This window comes from Thunnus thynnus, chromosome 21, assembly GCF_963924715.1.
Source record: "Thunnus thynnus chromosome 21, fThuThy2.1, whole genome shotgun sequence".
NCBI lineage: Eukaryota > Metazoa > Chordata > Actinopteri > Scombriformes > Scombridae > Thunnus > Thunnus thynnus.
The window spans coordinates 10,989,746-11,008,908 of NC_089537.1; the positions used below are offsets into that span (position 1 = coordinate 10,989,746).

The window sequence follows — 19,163 nt, forward strand, 5'->3', positions numbered from 1 at the left end:
GAATGACAATATAGTAGAACACAGGTGTAATAATATAAAATATGTCTTCATTGGAGAAGTTATAACTGATGACAAATATTCTGCTTTAAAAACTTAAATGTCCTTATATCTACTTATAACTATTAATTTGTTATAAGCATTCATTAAATGTTAACATACTGTTTATAAATGCTAAATAAGGAGATGTAAAGTAAAGTTTTACCTATATCATGATGAATTGAATATCTATGGATTTCGAGCTGTAGGCCGGACAAAATAAGCCATTTCTAGCGTCACCTTGGGCTCTGTGAAATTGTTGTGTGCATTTTTCACACATTTATGCCATTTTATAGACTAAACAAAAAATCACTTAAGGGAAGATGTTGCCAACAGATACACTGATAATGAAAATAATTGTCAATTGGAGACCTAATTGTCTTAAGCATGAACATGAAGTTATAAATGAACAAAATCTGTGGATGTTTCATGGGTTAAAATAAAGATGAATTGTTCTGCTTAGTGAAATATATGCTTCCACTTACCAGAAAGATAACATATCAGTATATGATGTTGAAAGTTAGTTATCATAGTTTTTTCATAAGTACTTGTTGTTTGATCTGTTGTCCTTGTGTCTCAGTGTTCAGTCTCAGTGTAACAGTAAGCAATTTTACCAAAGCCGTAGTCAATGTTATATCAAAAGCAATCTGTAAAAAATCGTGATTGAACTCAAAATGTAACTGAAATAATTGATGCAACCTGTGTCATCATTTGAAGTAGAACGAAAGCCAATTCCTTATGAACAGATATTTCCTATGATGTTTTCTCATCATTGTTTCTCCCTTTTTGCCACAGAGTGAATAAACAAAAAAAAAAAGAAAAAACAAAGATTAACTGTCATATTTTTGTGATACATCCACGATTCAGCCAATGTAGAGCAGAAACATTGCTGGTCAAAGCACTTTATAAACCACTTTGTGAAATTTAATGCCATGTTTTAATTCAATGCCACTGAGCAGAAAACATTCCTCTTAAAACCAGACATGGTAGCTACATGGGAAAAAGTATATGGATGTTTTTTTTTTTTTCCTGAATTTCGTTAAGTGAACAAAAAGAATCTTTATTGAAAAGTCTTGCATCTTTTTTTTCAAGGGTCACTCAAACACGGTGTGTGAAATGAGAGTTGCCTGGGTGTGACTTTTCCAGAAAGCATCCGCTTGCTATTGTCTGCCTAGTCAACTTCTGCAGGCCCCAGCGCCCTGACTTCCATACATGAGAGATCAAGGGTTACCAAGGTGCTTTTGAGAAAGAAGGGCTCAGTGTGAGAGGGGACAAACCAGTCCACAAAATACTAATTTCCTTTGCATGTTAGGTGCCCTAGTGGGGATTCAGACGGGGTCACTGACACAGCCACTGGGGTTGAGGTTTTTTTTTTTTTTCCATCGTTGTTCTTAATGAGAACTTTTCAGTGGCTTTTGACTTGCTACGTATCTACAGCCTGTACAGTATGTAGCTTGATAATGTGCCTGAGTTTGCCCAAAAGAAAGTTTGTTCAGTCTCTGGCTGTTTATCCAGTGCCAGACAGAGGCACCTCATGTAGAAAAGGTAAAAGTAGTTCTGTCCACCTCTCATTCTTGCCAAAAAGTTCAGTCACTGAGCCACGGCATTAACTTGTATTCTAACAAGATTAAAATATATTCGTCCTGGGGATTAGCATAGTTAGGTGTCCTTTTGCCTCTTTTTTTCCTGCACTGGTGCGGTGACAGTGGGCTTTGATCTGTGTTGCGAGGCAAGAGTCCTGGCTTGGACCTAGCCATTCGAGTGCCAAGTGTGAAATTGGCCTGATGTCATCCCCATTCTTCACCTTTTACATCTTTCACCACTTTAATTATGTTTCCGCCACAAAGCCCAGGCACCTCTGAGCAGATTCCACTCTGGCCGTAGGAAGCATTTAGAAACTGTGGGTAAATGACACAGTAGGGGAGGGGGAGGATGGTAGGAGAGGTCATAGCAGGATGGGGCCCTTTTGTGTTTAGAGGTAGACATTGATACTTTCCTGATGTGTCCTCCTCTCACTTCCATTTTACAACATGAGAACTTTCTGAAATTGTCAGCAATACTCCAGAATTCCAGGCATGGTTTTTTTTTTTTTTTTTTTTTTGCATCCTGTTCTAGGAGAGTTGTTTATTTCTCAGGGTTATCTACTCAGATTACTGATGATTTTTACTGTCATACAATTCGGTATCATGTTTAGATAGAAATGCACGACTTTCCTGTCGCACGAAGTGGTTTCGAAGCCCCAACCCTGCACCACTTCAGATCACTTGACCACCTGAATCTCACTTTCAGAGATGGGACAAATCATTCTCAGATAAAAACCTTTTGTTCCAGGAGAATGTGCCCATGCAGCCGTACAGCTTTAGCTATTGTTCATACATTGGTGTCCCTATCTGAACTTCAGGGAGCTTCTCTGCCTGTGAATATTTTGATGAAGGTTCCTATTGATGCGCTGAATGAAGGACCAAAACAACAGGGATATGCGTGCTTGAGTGTGCGAGCGGATGAGTGCAATGCGAGGTGGAAGAAAAATGAATGAAACGTGTTGGTGTGTGTGTGGGGATGTGTGCGTGCCAGGCAAGAATAAAATAAAACCAAGTGATAGTAAGACGTGTGTGTGCGCGTGTGTGTGTGTGTGTGTGTGTGAGAGTGAGCGAGCGAGCGAGAGAGAAGGGGAAGAGAGAGTATGAGTTGGTGAGTGAGAAAGCTCTGTGTGGAGAATGGGTTACCGAGGGGCGGGAGGGGGAAAACCAGCCACCTGCAGCCATGACAGGCTTTGACCTTCATTGCTCTCTCTCTCTCTCTCTCTCTCTTTCTGTCTCTCTCTGTTTCTCACCCCCTCCCTCCCTCCCTCTCTCTCTTTCTCCCTCTCTCCTTTCCACTCCCATTTCTGGATAGAAGCACAGGCTCTTTTGAGAAGCTGCAAGGAAGACTGACCGTCGTGGAGACAGTGCTGGGAGCAGCCCTATCTGCTCTAATGCTAGTCACTGGCCGTTAGACATGGCGTTCAAAGACTAGTGGTGCAAGTATGGAAATGCAGATAAGGCATTGTTGAGGAAACATGCCTGGGAATTGTTCAAGGCTTTCCCTTGCATAATGTTTGGCTGCTTTTGCAAATGTTTTAATCTCAAAACCCATGAATTTGATCCTCCTCGAATCTGATCCTGAACCGCCCATAGAATGAGTGGGTGTTTGCATGGAAACGATTGTCATGCTATTGAAATTAATGTTTGTGATCACATTTGTGAATATTTGACATCTGGCAACATTTAATTAAAACTACTATTGTATGTATTTCTGTTTTCTAAACACTTTTCGCTAGAAATGCATTAATAGTATTTCCTGCAGAAGCTCAGCATTGATTGAAGGTCACGTTTACTGTTTTTGTGACAAGATTTGAACCCTGTGCCTCATATAAAGATGTCGGAAACTTGTTTTTGTATAATCTTCAAGGTTTATTTACTCTTCTTTTGCACTTTTCTGGAGGCAGTTAATTACACAATTAATACATGATACAAATTATGTACATTTATACCAAAGAATACTTCCAACATAAAATAAAAATAGCATTGTATTCTACAACTCTGTGTTGTAATTTTATTTAAACATGTTCATATATAGATAGATATACGCTGATGAGTAAATTCATAATGTCGTACCAGCAGTTTTCATAAAGGCATTAAACTTGAATAGTCTGCATTTGAAGTAATACTGCTTCTCTGATTCGGCACAGTTCTGTTTCATAAAAAGTTCACACTTGAACTTTAAGGCAAAGTGTGTTTCTGTTTGGTGGATTTTAATTCACACACACTTTTTGCAGATACACAACAAAACACTTTGAAAGGCAAAAAGTCCACAATTTGGTATGGATACAGTCTAAAACTTAGCTCGATCATACTTTTGTCGATAAAGACCAAAGTTTATAAACACAGTTATTTGCCCAAGTACAACAAATTGCAGCTTTCATGCAAAAGGCCCCATAAACTATTTTTCATTCACAATAAAAGAAAAACAAAAAGAAGTTATTGCAAGATAAACAAGCAGTGTAAACACCTCAGATATCTACTCTAAAGCAACACTGGTCATTGGATAGATTTTTTTCTCAATATAATCTATATAAATACACATATGAAGTCCTTTCAACAACGATAAGAGATTTCCAACATTTGTAATACAGTCACTGACGGATTTGCCTTCTTTAATGATATATGGATATGTAATAAAAATGTATATAGAGAAAGATTTAACAAGAACATCCAATAACCTGCATTTATAGTCTATGCTCAAGAGTGCGCAAAATGGTTGTCATCATTGTCTTTATGCTACAGAGTTGTTTCTGTGACTTTATAGGCAGCATTATAGCCTTCAATTCATTTAGCTACAAAACATGATTGATATTGCTATTTAAAACTATAATAGCTGCACTGATGCATTGGTATAACGAAGGGAACACGCGCATAATTGTTTAAAGGCTATGAGGCGACCACATACATATAAGCAAGGCCTAACTTCGCTTTTTAGTTAAGTGGCGTGTTAGAAAAAAAAAAGCGCTCCCTCTCTCAATCACTTAGGTCTGTACATGATAATAAACTGTTCCTGTGATTTTTTTATTTGTATTTTTTAAAAACGTATCAAAATTCATAGTCTGCCCAATTAGGTCTGCAACTGACACTCAAAAAGCACCTCCCTCTGTCCATTTTTACATCATAAAACAACCAAGAAAACCAACAAGCATGGAAATAAAATCGTGTTAGCATTTATTTAAATTCACAGTAGCCTGGATGCAGCAGAAAAATATTCTTTGGACTTAAGTTTGTTCACCTCACTGACAAGATCGAAACGTGCCAGTTAGTTAAAATGTAAAATGATGACAATCATGGATAGCAGTATAGGCCTATATAAAATGAAGTGTAAGCATTTGTACCTCCTGGGGGGGGCGAGAACGACAAACAATGAAAACATACCTTTATACAACATCTTTTATAGACGTGATATTGCAGAAATATCTCTCTCTATTTTTTTAAACAATTTATGCTGGTATACTCTATACACTGGCCCTTTATTCAATGAAATTATTGCATTGTAGGCTTGATTAAACCTCCCATATAACGAAAAATCACTATAATATTCCTATAGGAACCTATAGAGACCTATGATATGATTAAATATTCCTGAAGGGACCCAGTTAGTCCAGCGACCTTATTGTTCCTTTGTAGTATTTTTTAAAATATTTTCTAGGGTTGTAGGGACCCATCTGTAGTAGGTCAACATTGAGTAATAGTGACTTTATGGTATTTTTATCTGCTGTTGTATCATTAAATATTCCTGACTTATGTTGTGATACATCTGTAAAAAAAAAGAAAAGAAAAAAGAAATCTATCATAGGATTACTATAGGTTCTTTTTCGTCAGGAGGCTGCTGTTACTTCTCTGGAAATCAATCGCTGTCTGATTTTTCATCTTTCGACGTGACGGTGGCGTGATTGTACAGTCCCTGTGCCATCAGGTGTAAGGCCAGACTGTTTTTAGTGCCGCTGGACTTCTTGATTTTGGCCCTCTTGTTCTGAAACCAGATCTTGATCTGGGACTCGTTCAGGCCCAGTTCCTGCGCCAGGTTCTGCCGCCTCTGCTCGGTCAGATACCGGTTTGTCTGAAACTCCGATTTTAGTCTTTGCAGCTGCTCTGCTGTGAAGGCCGTCCGTGGTCGCTTGTCCTCTTTGCTGGTCGTTTTCTTCTTTGGTTTGCGAGATCTCGGCCCTGTAGTGTAGGGGATGTGGGGGGTGGGGGGTCACAGACATACAAATGTGGTTTATGAGTATCCAAATGTCGGTCAGAAATGAGAATAGCTTATAAACGTTTATCTTCTTTTAGGCAAACAGTGTCATAGCAACTTTAGACCCAGCACATGCATGGCTTGATTATATTTTTCCAACTTTGCATTTAGGTTATTCAAATGTATCCAAACCATGTGCCGTAAAAAGGCTAATTTAGAAAAAAAGTAGGATTTCTAAACTTGTTTTAATAAACACAATAAAGACATAAGTCTTTGAAATGCAAACAAATGTCTGTTTAGACATCTGTTGTCATTATGTTAATCTCTTTAGTACAAATAAAATCACAAAAATACGTTTCACTGATTCTCTAAAGCATTTTGGACAACGGGATAAAAAAAAACAGAAGAAGACTGATTGTAAAATGTTGACACGTCCACTGAAGAAAACAACCAAGAAACAAAAACCTCCCCTCCCTCCCTGTCTCTACTCTTCGCTTACACACGAACGTGAACTTACACACACACACACACACGCTGACACTGCCTATAGTAAGCTATAGTAAGGAATTATTAACCAATAGGGCAACACTGGGAAAACATCGCTGACACATCTCAGCCAGTGTTGTGCAGGTGAGTTGAAATGCAGGATAAATTTCAATGCTGCTACTTTGCATTTTTGTTTTTGTGAGCCACTTGAAAAGCTCCTCAATGGGCAAACGTGAACTGAATTTGGGCAGCACACACTGGATACACATTAATTTTCCATTTGGATGGAGGCCTATTTGGTGGAACTTTGGGCTAAGTGTTTGGTTCCCTCCTCCAAGCAGTGCAAAACATTAATGAAACAACATAATACAGGCCGAACCTTTATACTGATGAATCAGCTTGTGTGTGTGTGTGTTAGTGTGTGTGTGTGTGTGTGTGTCTTTTTTTTTCTCCAACCAGCCCCATATAAAAACTGTGCAGCTCTACAACTCGTAGTAGTCGCCTACGCCACTCCATACAGCGTTACATAATGCATGAGAACAAGTTGTACTCCACTTTTGATAGACACTAATAAAAATATACTTGATATTAATCTTGCTGCTGGCTGAGAAGTTGTAGCCTGTGTTTTCTTATAAATAAAGATTACAACATAAAAAGAGAGCTCACTCCTGGACCGCATATACATGGGCTATGGGAGCGTCCATTGTGAAAACAGATGCATATTTAATTCATCCCGAACACAACTCGTTTGTGCGCTCGTGGAAAGCAAAACAGATAGATATGACAAGTGCAGCAAATATTATTTTGCAGAATCTCTGGAAGACATGCAGCCTTATGTTTACTGTATCGTAGCCTGTTCTCATATTCATAACCCGAGGAAATTTGCAAGAAGACTACCTCGAATGAGAATATTTTTATGAGGAAAAAGCACGCGCAAAATGTTTAGAAATTAGCTGATTTTATTTAACGTTTTGGTGTATTTTGGTGAGTAGTTAAAATATTAAGATTTAAAGAAAGTTTTACTGTTTTAAATATATATTTTTCTGTCTTGTCTGCGTTTAAAATAGGCCTACTCTCACCGAAAAAATATATTTTTAAATGTGGTATTTTTCTGCATTGTAAAAGCGTATATGGTTCATGTAATCTACTGTGAGATAGTTGTTTTGCATGAATTCTCCAAAAAATCTAAAGTGATTCAGGCCTGTATTTGGTAAATTGTCAGTGTGCGCTGCTCAGCACGGTTCGCTCTGCTCTGCTCGGGAGAAGTCGGTCAAGGCATCCGGGGTCAGTGTTACGGGGTATTTCAGGTTACCGAGAACACGGTATAGTAAAACGCATGGCACTAACCTGAAGAAGGCCTGTCCGAGTATCTGGTGCAGTAAACCCAGGCTGGCCACAGCATGGACTGAGACGTGGCTGGGGTTGAGCTGGCTTGGGAACTGTCTGAGTCTGAGCTTAGGCACTGGTCTCCGTTCTCCCCGCGGGGTTTCAGGGGCTCCTCGGCGGCTATAGCTGGCTTCTTGGACCCGGTAACCGTGTGTGGAGTGGAGGTCCCCTCCGCCGGCACCGTGCTCCCCACCGGCTCGGTCTGAGGGGCGGCGGGGCTGTTGTGGCTCTCCCGCGATGCCAGGCTATTCTCTTCGCGGTTTGCGCCCCCGTCCTTTTTCCGTCCGAAATCCGGCCGCAGGATGTTGTCGATGAAGAAATTGGTGACCCGGTGAGGGATCTGCAGGTTCCCCGGCGCCTGTAAGAGGGGAAGGATAGCTCTGTTTGATCCATCCGCCGACTCCTGCCGCTCCACCACGTCTCTGTTGCCGTGATCATTTTCTTCCATACTGATTCACTTTCCCCGCTTTACTCTCTTTAACCCCTTTATCGCTCTCTCCGCTGCAATAAAATTCGCAAGGAACTTCGGAGAAAATTAAATTGCAAAAAACTGCACGGATAAAATAAATAAAAAAATAAAAAAACTCAAATACTAGTGGGTGCCTTGGACACCATGCAAAGCCTTGCGGTAGTGTCCTCTGAGAAAAGCATACTTTTTTGACATATATCCCTTCAATGTCGGGTTACAACTGATATCGTAGAGCTAAAACATGTGCCATTTGCGCACCATCCAATTTAGTGTTATCCGATTTCAGTGCGCTCAGTAATGCCTACACCTAAACTAAACTAAGGGTAAATAAAGAGGCTGCTAAACTGATGCTCTAATACTCTCACTCTGGAGTTTTGTTCTTATTTTCAATACAAGCCCCTCGAGTGACGTTTTCCCACCGTCCTCCCAGACACGTGCCTTGGACCAATAGGATGGGAGGAACCAGGCCATGTGACCACGACTCCAGAGCAGTCCACAAACGCCCATCCTCGCCTTAGTAAAGGGGAAGAGTCCTGGACTAACGGAGAAGAAGCCTAAATCCTGTGCATGCTCTAAGATACTCCCAATAATTCATCTGTGTTTATGAAACTGTAACTTTTTTTTTTTAGTTTTCATTTGCAAAAGCAACACATGATGCACACCACCTTGTTTGTGTTTATTAAAACAAAAGGAGATTGAAGCATCGGCTGTCAAAGTGCGGGGACCCCCGGGGTTCCTTGCTGGCAAGACAGAGAGGGATTCCCAATAAAAGGAGGACTAGTACATTTTTTTTTAGCGTATTTGAATGCACTATAAGACACCTGAGCAATAAAGAAGTTTCACCCTATTTTAGCTCCCCACAATATTACTATAGTGAAGTATTACATGTGCAACAATAAAAATCTACTCATATGAAAGCAAATAAGACAAAATGTTATATGAAAATGGGACTATGTGGCCTAATGTGGATATATTTGGGGATCCGAACACTGAAATCTTTGAGGCCACCTGTTTTGAAGTATCATATGAAAATACAGGACTAATATACCTCTAAATATACTGAAACATGGCTATTTTGTGGAGATATTTCAGAGTATATCTGCATTAAAGGTCATTATAATACCTATGAGGTCAGTTTGACTCTGGGTAACTTAAAGTCAGTTTGTCCTGGCCAAGGTTAAATGCGGAAAACAGAATTGCTTCTTGTCTGTATGCTCACATTTTCAACTTTGGGTGGAGTAACCATATTTTCTTGAAAATTGAATTTCATCCCAAAATATGTATCTCCTCCTAACGTATAGCAACACATTTGTGTTTATATTATGAAATTTAACCCTTTAGATATTTTTTTTTTGCAGGATGCTCTAATGTGTCATGTTGCTCAGTCGCCTTTTAATTGGCATCAAAACGCATCAAAACTGAAGATATGACAGCCAAAGAGTGTTTCCTGTCTGATTTCAAGCGCGCAGGGATGCGTGTTAAGTATTTTTGATGTTCTCATGTTCGCCTGTCGTGACGCTGCGGTCGACCAAGAACTGGGTCCATATCCCTTTAAAAGAAATCAGTGATGCAAACAAACTGTTTTGTGCACGGTGCTCAGGATACTGAGTCGCGCCAAAGACAAAACTTTGAGTAACTTTGCTGACCAGCGCTAAGTTTGTATTTCTCCTCTCAGGACGCCACCGGGCAGCAGGGACGGCTCAGCCCGCTCTCCGCTGGCGTTTGAACCGGGGCTGCGCGTAAAAAAGTGTGCATCGAGGAGGACCAGAGGAGCAGCAAGACTGAGACTGAGTGAGGAGCCTTTGCACAATATTCAGCCAGCTGCCTTCTTTTTTTATTATTATTATTACACGTATGCATTGTATTTTTCCTATAGTTGTATGTGGGAGCCACTTTGATCCAAATTTCTTAAATTACGCACAACATATTTTGTTGTATAATGTGATTATTTGTGCATCAAAGGCCAATCAGCCGTTATAATGTGGATACATTAAGTTTTATTTGAGCCGTGGTCATGTTTGCCATGAAATTGGGGTTTTTACAGACGCTATGAATGGTTTGCTGACCCAAACTGCTGTTTTGATTTGTATTTGTGACACGTTAAACCCCGTAATTTAAGAGCGAGTCTAAACCTGGTATTGTCCTGCGGGAAACAGCAAACCCTTGACTTTTCACTTGTTAAATACAGGCCTTGTGCAAATTGCAAAGCAATTATGGTGAAATCTTACTGCCTAAAATATTTGTCTGGGCTTAATCTGGGGTTTGTGTTGAAACGCGTCTCGACAGCTCATATACACACAGATTCACAAGGTGGTTCCAAGATGATTTTTCAAAAAAAAATAATCTTAGATTGAAAGTGTTTTTTTTCTTATTATTATTGTCTAATGATGCTGCATTTTAAAAAGCTTCTTACTCCAAATCTACCTGATCAACAACCTCTGCTCCTGCCTCACACATGTCCCCATCACAAAGGGCCCATCCAAGCTCCCATGTCGGCTGCTGAAGTGAAAGTTGGGAGTGAAACATGTAATTAGACAGGCCACTCTCATGCTGCGATTGTTTCTCACTTGTGAGGGGAAGCGCAGATTAATGTTGAGCGCTAAATAAGCAGCAGACAATGGAGGCACAGACAGGCCGCTACCGCCTGGGTTTGGCCTCTAACCTCACAGCAAAACAGGGATGTCTGGAGGAAATGACACCATTTCAGGCTCTGAATTATAATATGAGTCAATGCATGTGCACTGCAAAAAAATATATACATTTCTATAAGCCAAACTAGTCTGCTATTGAGCTCCAAAATCTTATATTTCTTTATAAAGAGAAAGATTTGCCACTTATTTCACTTGTTTGCACCTAAAAGAGCGTTTTACTTGACTGGTTTTAAGATTCGGGAATAGTGCTTTTACGCATCCTTTTTCAAGAAAATTCTCGAAAGCTGTGTAAAGAAGTTATCTTACCATACTGCAGTTTTTTAGTAAGAAAGCGAGATTTCAAGACTCAAAACTGGACCTTAAGTGTATTTTTTGCAGTGTGTACTTTAGAGAGCCTACTATCCCACTATTGTGAGGTTTTGATTCACTATTGTCTGGTCACTTGTTTTGATTTTGCTCCTGTTTTAGTTGGAAACGTCATCTCAATAATCACTATCTTTAGTTTACTGAGTATTTCTGTTGTTGGACATGTAAGCGAGACTTTTTTGGTTTACTTTGCTGATTGCGGATGAATATATCATCTTGGACAGCTTGTCCTAGTTGTTTGCTGCTCAAAAAACAGTGCTGTAGCATTCAGCTGAGTTGCATTTTTACAATATTGTTGCTTTTGATTTATTTTTAATTTTTAAGTTCAGTCAGACATAACAGACTCATAGTGCAAGTCTCATTTTGGCTGTTTTGTGTAATGCTTTAAACTACAGTATATTTAGATTGTGAAATCTCTTCGTGTTCAGTCTTTAGGATGTTTGTTTTTTTCATAATTGATACATTCAGAAGAAACTGCAATTTTAAAAGGAAGCTTTTATGATGCTTGCTCACCCTTGAAGATGGTGGATTTTTTTTTAACTGAGCCTGGGATGAAATTGGCATGTGAAACCAACAATAATTTTTATTTTTCCTGCTTGAGACATTATCAAAAATTATCCAAATAAATCCCAAATACTAAGAATGTTATTACGCGCATGTGCTTCAAAGCATGCCAGACTCGGACTGGATTACAGGCGTTTATAGTTTTTGTTTAAGGTGACTTTAAGACTTGTACATGTGTACTTTTCACATTTTGATAATGCAGTGCAGTAAGAGAAAGCTGTTTCTGTTTGCAACCAATTTCTGATGAACTCAAATGTGTGCAGGATAGCAGCCTGGTCTGCCGTCTTTTCACATGTTGAACAAAACAGTTTTCATATCCAGCTGTTATTTGCTGCATTTTGTTCCATAACACTCTGTCACGTCACTTCTAAATAAACGCCAACAGACCACGTCAACTCACTAATCAATGATGTGAAGTTTAAGAAAAATCTTTTTTTTTTTTTTTTTTTTGCAAAAGCGTACATTGATATTACTGTATCATGCTTAAAGCATAGACTAGATACATTTATTATCGCTACGAATATATTCTGTTCTTGTTCAGAGAAGCAGGACATATTGATTATTGTACATGTCATGTCTGTCAGGTTCTACTAAATAGTGAATGCTTCAGTTTCTTCTCTGTTTTTTTTTTTCTTGTTTGTTTCAAAAAAGCAATGGAGCAGCTCTTCTGCGTTTCAGGGAATGGTTAACACTGTATCCCTTATTATTATTATTATTATTATTTTATTATATTCAAGGCTGGTAATGCACAGATTTTTGTATCTGTGCAGCCTATAAATCCAGTAACTCGATCTATTTCATATTCACTTATAGCTCTACACCTCTCAACCCCTCCTCATCCTCCTCCTCACACACATACACACACACGCACACACGTATATACACCCCTCCTACTACTATAATAAATCGCATGCATTGTGCGCATGTGCCCTGTCCTTGAGTTCCTATAACCTATTTTTTTTTTCCCCTCTGTATTTTCCTTGGTAGGATTGTCTTACACGTCACCAGCGCTCAGTACTATGGAGTACTACAAAAGGTGACGCGCAGAAGGAGGATTTGTGAATGGACGCCGTGATGTGTGCGCCAGCTCACAGATCAGAGGGCGGTGGGACCTCTGCAGATGCACCCCCACCCAGCAACTCCCCCCCCCTCACACACACACCCCCCCCTCCCTCCCTCTCCCGGTCACCATCCCTCTCTCCAGATGAATGGGGGTCTCTAAGATATCAGCTCTGTCACCATACAGGGGTCGGACCAAATCCTCCAGCTTCCTGTGCCTTTTCAAAACCTGAAAGCACGTCTCTCCTATTTGATGATCCTGTATGATTTTGTTTTAGTTGCGCTTTTGTGGGCCTGGAAGCTCGCTGCTCCCTGTTTTTTGGGGGTTTTTTTTCATCCCGGGTCAGCCAAGAGCATGACAGCCGAATTAGAAAAGATGATAAGCGGGCCTAATTGCGTCTACACTGCAAAAAGTTAATCAGTTTAGAAATTTAAATGATATAAAAAATACATTTTAGGATTTGAGGAGAAACTTGCACCTGTTTCCCAGTGCCCCATTGTTTCCCAGGAATATTCCAGAAACAAGCAGTCTGCCAGTGTGTTGAATGTGGCAGAATTGGGAAGATCGAGGGTAAATCATGTGAAAAAGTTGATTTGTATTAGGAACAAACGCCATTATTTTATGGCATTGGCACATGCTTTCCACTTGTGTCAAGACTGGATATTTTTGCAGTGTAACGTACGAACATCTGCCTGATTAGTAGGCTACTATTGCTTCATATTACTGTGCAAATCTTGCAGAAATAGACCCCACTGTAGCAGATGTAACTCCTAAACTATACTTTTCATTCTTCTAAAAGTCAAAACATGATATAAAACACAAGTTTGGATTCGTATTTTTAAGGAAAACACGGGATGCCCCTCAAAGTCTGCTTCTTTTAGGAATTTATTGTTGTTTCTGTTGGTGTATCACCTTCCAGATAACATCCTTTACCCCACTATTTATTCATCATACAACGCTTTATGTAGGATAGAGGATGTCTATATAATATATTTTTTTCCCGTGGTGTGAATGTGTTTATAGAGAAATCCTCTGGAGTCACCACGCAGCGGACTTTGGAGCTGCTGAATATTCTGGTTTCAGTCCTTTATAGGTTTTAATAACTCTTAATCCGTCTGATCGGTCTGGCGTAGATAAGTCTCATTTGAATTGGGATTGTTCTTAAGGAGCGGCTCGTATTTCTCCACAGAAGTCTCAAACAGAGCTTAGCACAAACAACTGCACCACCCTGAGCGCAATTAAGGCCTCAGCTAAATTAGATGAAGGCTAATTGAATGCAGCTGAGTTCCCATCAGCAAACTCTTGAATGCTTCGCTAATATGAGAAAAACGTCCAGTGGATAGTCACTGTGTTGTTTTTTTTTCCTTCAAGTTTTTAAGGAGTAAATATTTATTAAAATGTCAAACAAGTTAATTTGCTTACAGACATAAAGCAGCAGCACTCCTGTCTGAATTTACGTCCTTTTGGAGCTCGAAATATTTTTTAAAAAGTTTTCTCATTACTCATAAGAGGAAAAAGTTACAGCTGTGGGTTATATTGAGTTTGCTGGATGTGGAGTGTGAGAGTGTTTTTTGTTTACACAACTATAACTAAGATCCATTTAAAAGTCACAGAAAAAAAAAACTGCTAAACTATGAATTTTTAATGTTGTGGTCTTTCTAGTTTTGCGGTGGAAAATATAGTTTTAACAAAGTTAGTGATTCGTGTACTAATCATAAAAAGGCTTATTACGACCGAAAGTTGGTCTACGGGAAAGAGGAGTGACATAAAACTTAAGCTGAAAGAACATTAGGAGTCAGTTTGTTCAATTTTTCAATCTTTTATTGCAAAATGTGGAATCTTAAATAGATTTAAGATTTAAATAAGAAGGGAGAGCCCATTCCCAAACTAATCAGCTCTTAATAAACCAAAAGTACAAATAAAGTGTGCACAAAGAAATTAAAGTTACAATAGTAAACTTCACACACAAAAAACAATAGAAAAGATAATGAAACAAAAATGTCAGATCTCCTCTGGACCAGTAATTTCATCCTTATACGTTTAGTGCCAAACATGCGTCACTTTAAATCATCATCCAGCTTGTTTCTGTCATTTCAAAATTAATTAAAGGAAGCAGAACTGCTGCTGATTCGGTAACAGTTACTTTAAGACACAATGGCAAAAGAAACAAAAGTTTAAAAAAGAAAAAATGGTGGAGAAAAGGAAGATCAGGCAAACAAACAGTAAAGTTTATTTAGTTTTACGTGGAGTTTCTTCTTCTGTTTCTGTAAAACCTGTAGAAGTGTTGCACTCTCATTCTCATGCCACAACAAACATGTAAAAGTAATTAAAAAGTCATTTTATTAGGCCTCGGAGTTTCTTCACAGCCGCTGTTATCTACGTTGATAGTCAACTGGTGTCAGGTCCGCAGTATCATGAAGGTTTTCCAGCTGGTCGGCAGGACTTTCCACATGTCGGGACGTCTTACTTGTGACAGCAAAGAATGAACTGCACGTGGTGGCTATTTCCGTAAGGTTAATGGGTTTACATTCTCAGTCATACAGAACAAATAGGCTACCATGCAACATGGGGGGGATTGGGGTGCTGAGAGGGGGCATTTATGAATGAAAAAAGTGCCGCTAAACAGACCTCAAAGAAAGGCCAATGTAATGTAAAACGTGCGTCAAAGCTGCAGAGGCGCGCCGCAGTCTACCTGGTGATTCAATGATTCAATGACCCTCACTCAGATCAGATCAGATCAGATCAGCTCAGCTCAGCTCAGCTCAGCTCGGTGGCCCTCGAGTTCTCGGTCCCCTCAATCCCCACATGCGGGGCATCCAGGGATGCTTTTCGGGGTTTGGATCGTCCACATGCCTCATGCACCTGTCCCGAGCTCCTGCATTCGTTTATGAGGAGGGAGGAACAAGTGGGAGAGAGACAGGTGGAGAGCACTTGCTCCAGCATGAACTCATATTTGTTGAGCAGGTGCTTGCAAAACATCTATTATATTTTTTATGCTTTATCTTAAAATATCTTTCTATCCTCCGTCATGGAGCAGTTTGCAATCACTACATGTAGCCTAATTCTCCCAAAAAATGCATGATCAGTTTGTCCTGTAAAGATTATTTTCACAATCATATCCAGCTTCAATTCAAACAAGTGTTATAACTGATTATTTGTGTGTTTTTACCGAACAATATCAAATCAACAAACTACATGTGTTTACAGCACAGTAGCTATAGAAAGTTGCACAGTTAAAAATCCAAAAATCTAGCATTGCAAGTTTTTCTGCCGATTATTTCCGTTTTCAGATTGGAGGTCATTCTAAATGGGAGAAACAATTCGTGTTATGTCTTCGGGTCCAGCTTGCAACTTTAATTATAGTGGGCGGAGGTCAGTCGTAAGCGGTTACTCGACCCCTCTCCCTGTGTGGCATCGCCGTCCTGCGCCGTTTAACTCGCCAAAATAGTGCTGGCCTCCCCTGAAAGCGCCATGTGCGACGGAGTCCCTTTCACCCCCCTGCGCACCTGAGTTGTTTTTACCCCCCAGTCTCGGATATGCTGTGAATTTGTCACTTATCAGGGCGGGCTGTCAAAGGCCATTTTAGGCGCAATAACTTTCCCAGATGGATTTAGCCTGCCAACTTTGTGCATCTCTCAGCAGCGAGGATGAATAGGCTGCGTGCATGTTGCTTCCCCACGAATATCTCTTACGCCTACTAATGAAGACTGATTAAAACATAACAAACATCGACCTTTAGTGCATCCTAAACAGGGCTGCAAGTATGATTTGGATTATGCAAATTTGAGAAAGGAAAAGCCATGAAGTGTCCATCCTTTGACATTATAGAAGTAGGTGACAAAGGACAAATTCCCTACAAGAGTCCATAAACAAATGAGTTTGTTTAAATTTGCTGTAGATCTGACTGCTCCATACCACACAACAGGTGTCAGGGCTTTGATTTTCAGGAAGGTATAGGCATGTTTATATATTTAGTTATGTATTTCCTTTACACAATTAAATCAGATTTTTAAAAAAAAGCAACCCCTCATATTTTAATATTTTATCAGATTCATGCCTGCCTGTTTGTGAGATGTCACGAGATGCAGAGTTTTTGTTTTCTGCCTCTCAGGTTTTAGATCTTTGCAGCGGGCATGCTCACCTTGATTTATTCCATTACCTTTTATTCAGTTATTATTACCCTGGTTCGATTTACAGAGTCTGATCTGGGCTGTAAGATGCACTGGGTGTGTTTAATTTACACTGGGAAGGATTTGTTTGGATAGCATGCATAATGTGCCATCACCTGAGGTTTATGCTGTCATTTTATGATTGTCCTGCGGAGGAAGAGGAGGAATCAACAGGAATGGCACACAAGGCTGAGCATGCTGACTGAACTGATAAATCCCACCGAGACATTGTTTACGCTGCTAAAGATGATTCTGTGTCTGTAAGCTTGTTCCTTGTGTTTTTATTTTTATTTTTATGCAGATCTTTTGCTTGTATTCCTTTGATTTGCCTGTGGTTTAACCTAGAGAAGTGGAGGGATGACCACCAAAAAAAAAAAAAAAAAAAAAGCTGCTACTTAAATAAGTAAATGAATGAAAGGTATGAACGGATCAGTTCACCCTCTGACAGGAATACGTAGAGAAGGCAGAGAGCAGCCTGAAACTGCAATTGAATGGGATCTGAGAGGTAATTTGAACTAAAATGGAGTCCACTTCTGAGCCACTCACTCAGCCCCCCATGGCATCCACTGTAATTCATTATTCCTGGCCGGCACTGGGAGAGGCAATGAGCGAGGGCAGAGGACAGGAGTGGACCCAGCTCTGGTGTAATGAAGACTCAGTAGACCTAAACGACACACACTCGCACACACACACACTCGCACACACACAATCTTTCATTATATTTCACAGAGAGCAGGACATTAATGCCACTGAAGACCTTTTGGCAGAGAAATAAGAGTGTGCAATGATTTTCTCCACACTCAATCCATTTCATTGACCTTTTCTATCATGCATGTGACTCTGCTGCTCACTGCAGTGTGAGATAAATATTCCAATATTCCCGCTCACTGTTTAATAAATTATCATTTTGAATCTGATTTGTTTTCTTATTTTCATCAGTGGTTTTCAAAAGGCTTTAAGGAAAATGTCTTTTTAAACACTTTACTGATATGTGATTTTCTCAAGTTTTCTCTCTCTTTTCATGTGCAACATTTGCATACTTGAACGTGCACTTTTAAACATATAGAGCTTGTTATCTCAGCTCAATCACACTTACTGTCTGTGTTTTGTCCAAAGGCTCATGAGTCTTATGTTTTCTTAATTTAGAGCTACATAAAAGTAGCTGGATGATGAAGAGTAGTTACATCTTTTGCATTGTAAAATCAGGCCCTGCAAAACATTACTGTTCCCTGTCCCACCACTAGGGGTCCGTAGATGTCATGGTAATAATGTCCAGACAAGCTGAGAGGATAAATACTGTCATCTGGTGGTAACAAAAGCCATCACTACTGAGCAGACAGCATAGTAATCTCACACTATGCTGCATGATTTACTCCTCCAGCGTATGTGCCTCTTAATGTCTCCTAATACCTCAGCTCTTCAACATGTCTCTCTGCAACCCTGATGCATGCATTTAACTATTCAACTTCACAACAAGCTGTTTAGTTTCAACTCAGGCCAGTCCAGAAGGACCCAACAAAGAGTTTAGCACCAGAGTAGGAGCATGAATCAAAGCAAATACTTGTCAAGATGTCTATGTAACAGCACCTGAGAGACTTTTTAATATGCGCGACAGGCAGAGTGAGTTGACAGCAGCTCGATGAGTCAACAACAGAGTTACAACAGACATTTCTGATGAGAGGGAGACAGGCCACCCGCATCCAATCACAACAGAGTCAGGAACTGCTGAGGGGCCCTAAGGTGAGACGCAATTACTGTACAAAAGTCTGATGATGTAATTTAGTCAAGTATCTAGAGTCTAGTATGGTTGTCTAAATACAAATGTGAAGAGCACACTTCTGTGGCATGCAAGTCAATCATTTGCAAAGCTTAAGTGAGTTTGAGTTCAGATACTGTCACTTCAAAAAGTGGAACGATCCCACAGAAGATGTTTTTGCTCTCATCCAAACTTATAAAGTCGTATTTCAGAATCTGTCATATTACAGAAACACAACACAAGTCTAACGTACAAAAACAATAACATGATCTTTCTATAATACATCATATTGTTCTTATCCTATGCAAATGTATTCTGCTGTACTATCTCATATTTCTTATTCATGTGTTATTATAAACATGTATATCACATAAAATATTTATATTAATTTAAATTTTTTATAATATTTTCCACATTATGCTTTATATTCATTATACATACATACTAATCT

At 39.6% G+C, this 19,163-nt stretch overlaps 1 protein-coding gene and 1 long non-coding RNA gene across 2 annotated transcripts in view; one reads left to right on the forward strand and one right to left on the reverse strand.

Moving 5' to 3' along the window:
* LOC137173368 (uncharacterized) overlaps positions 1-17,873 on the forward strand; it is a 37,387-nt gene extending 19,514 nt beyond the window's left edge. The window contains exons 5-6 of the long non-coding RNA XR_010925171.1: positions 9,822-9,937; positions 12,715-17,873. This is a non-coding gene — a long non-coding RNA (uncharacterized lncRNA). The remainder of the gene's footprint in view (positions 1-9,821; positions 9,938-12,714) is intronic.
* en2a (engrailed homeobox 2a) lies at positions 4,563-8,203 on the reverse strand. The gene is made up of 2 exons (XM_067578167.1): positions 7,639-8,203; positions 4,563-5,789 (listed from the first exon to the last, which is right to left on the reverse strand). Exons 1-2 carry the CDS (start codon positions 8,123-8,125, stop codon positions 5,470-5,472), a joined length of 807 nt encoding a protein of 268 aa, XP_067434268.1. The 5' UTR covers positions 8,126-8,203; the 3' UTR covers positions 4,563-5,469.
* Positions 17,874-19,163: the final 1,290 nt, after the last annotated feature.

Coding starts and splice junctions, on each gene's coding strand:
- en2a (XM_067578167.1), bottom strand. CDS start 8,125: ATGGAAGAAAATGATCACGGCAACAGAGACGTGGTGGAGCGGCAGGAG. Junction 5,790..7,638: donor CTCGGACAGGCCTTCTTCAG/GTTAGTGCCATG, acceptor CCTACACTACAG/GGCCGAGATCTCGCAAACCA.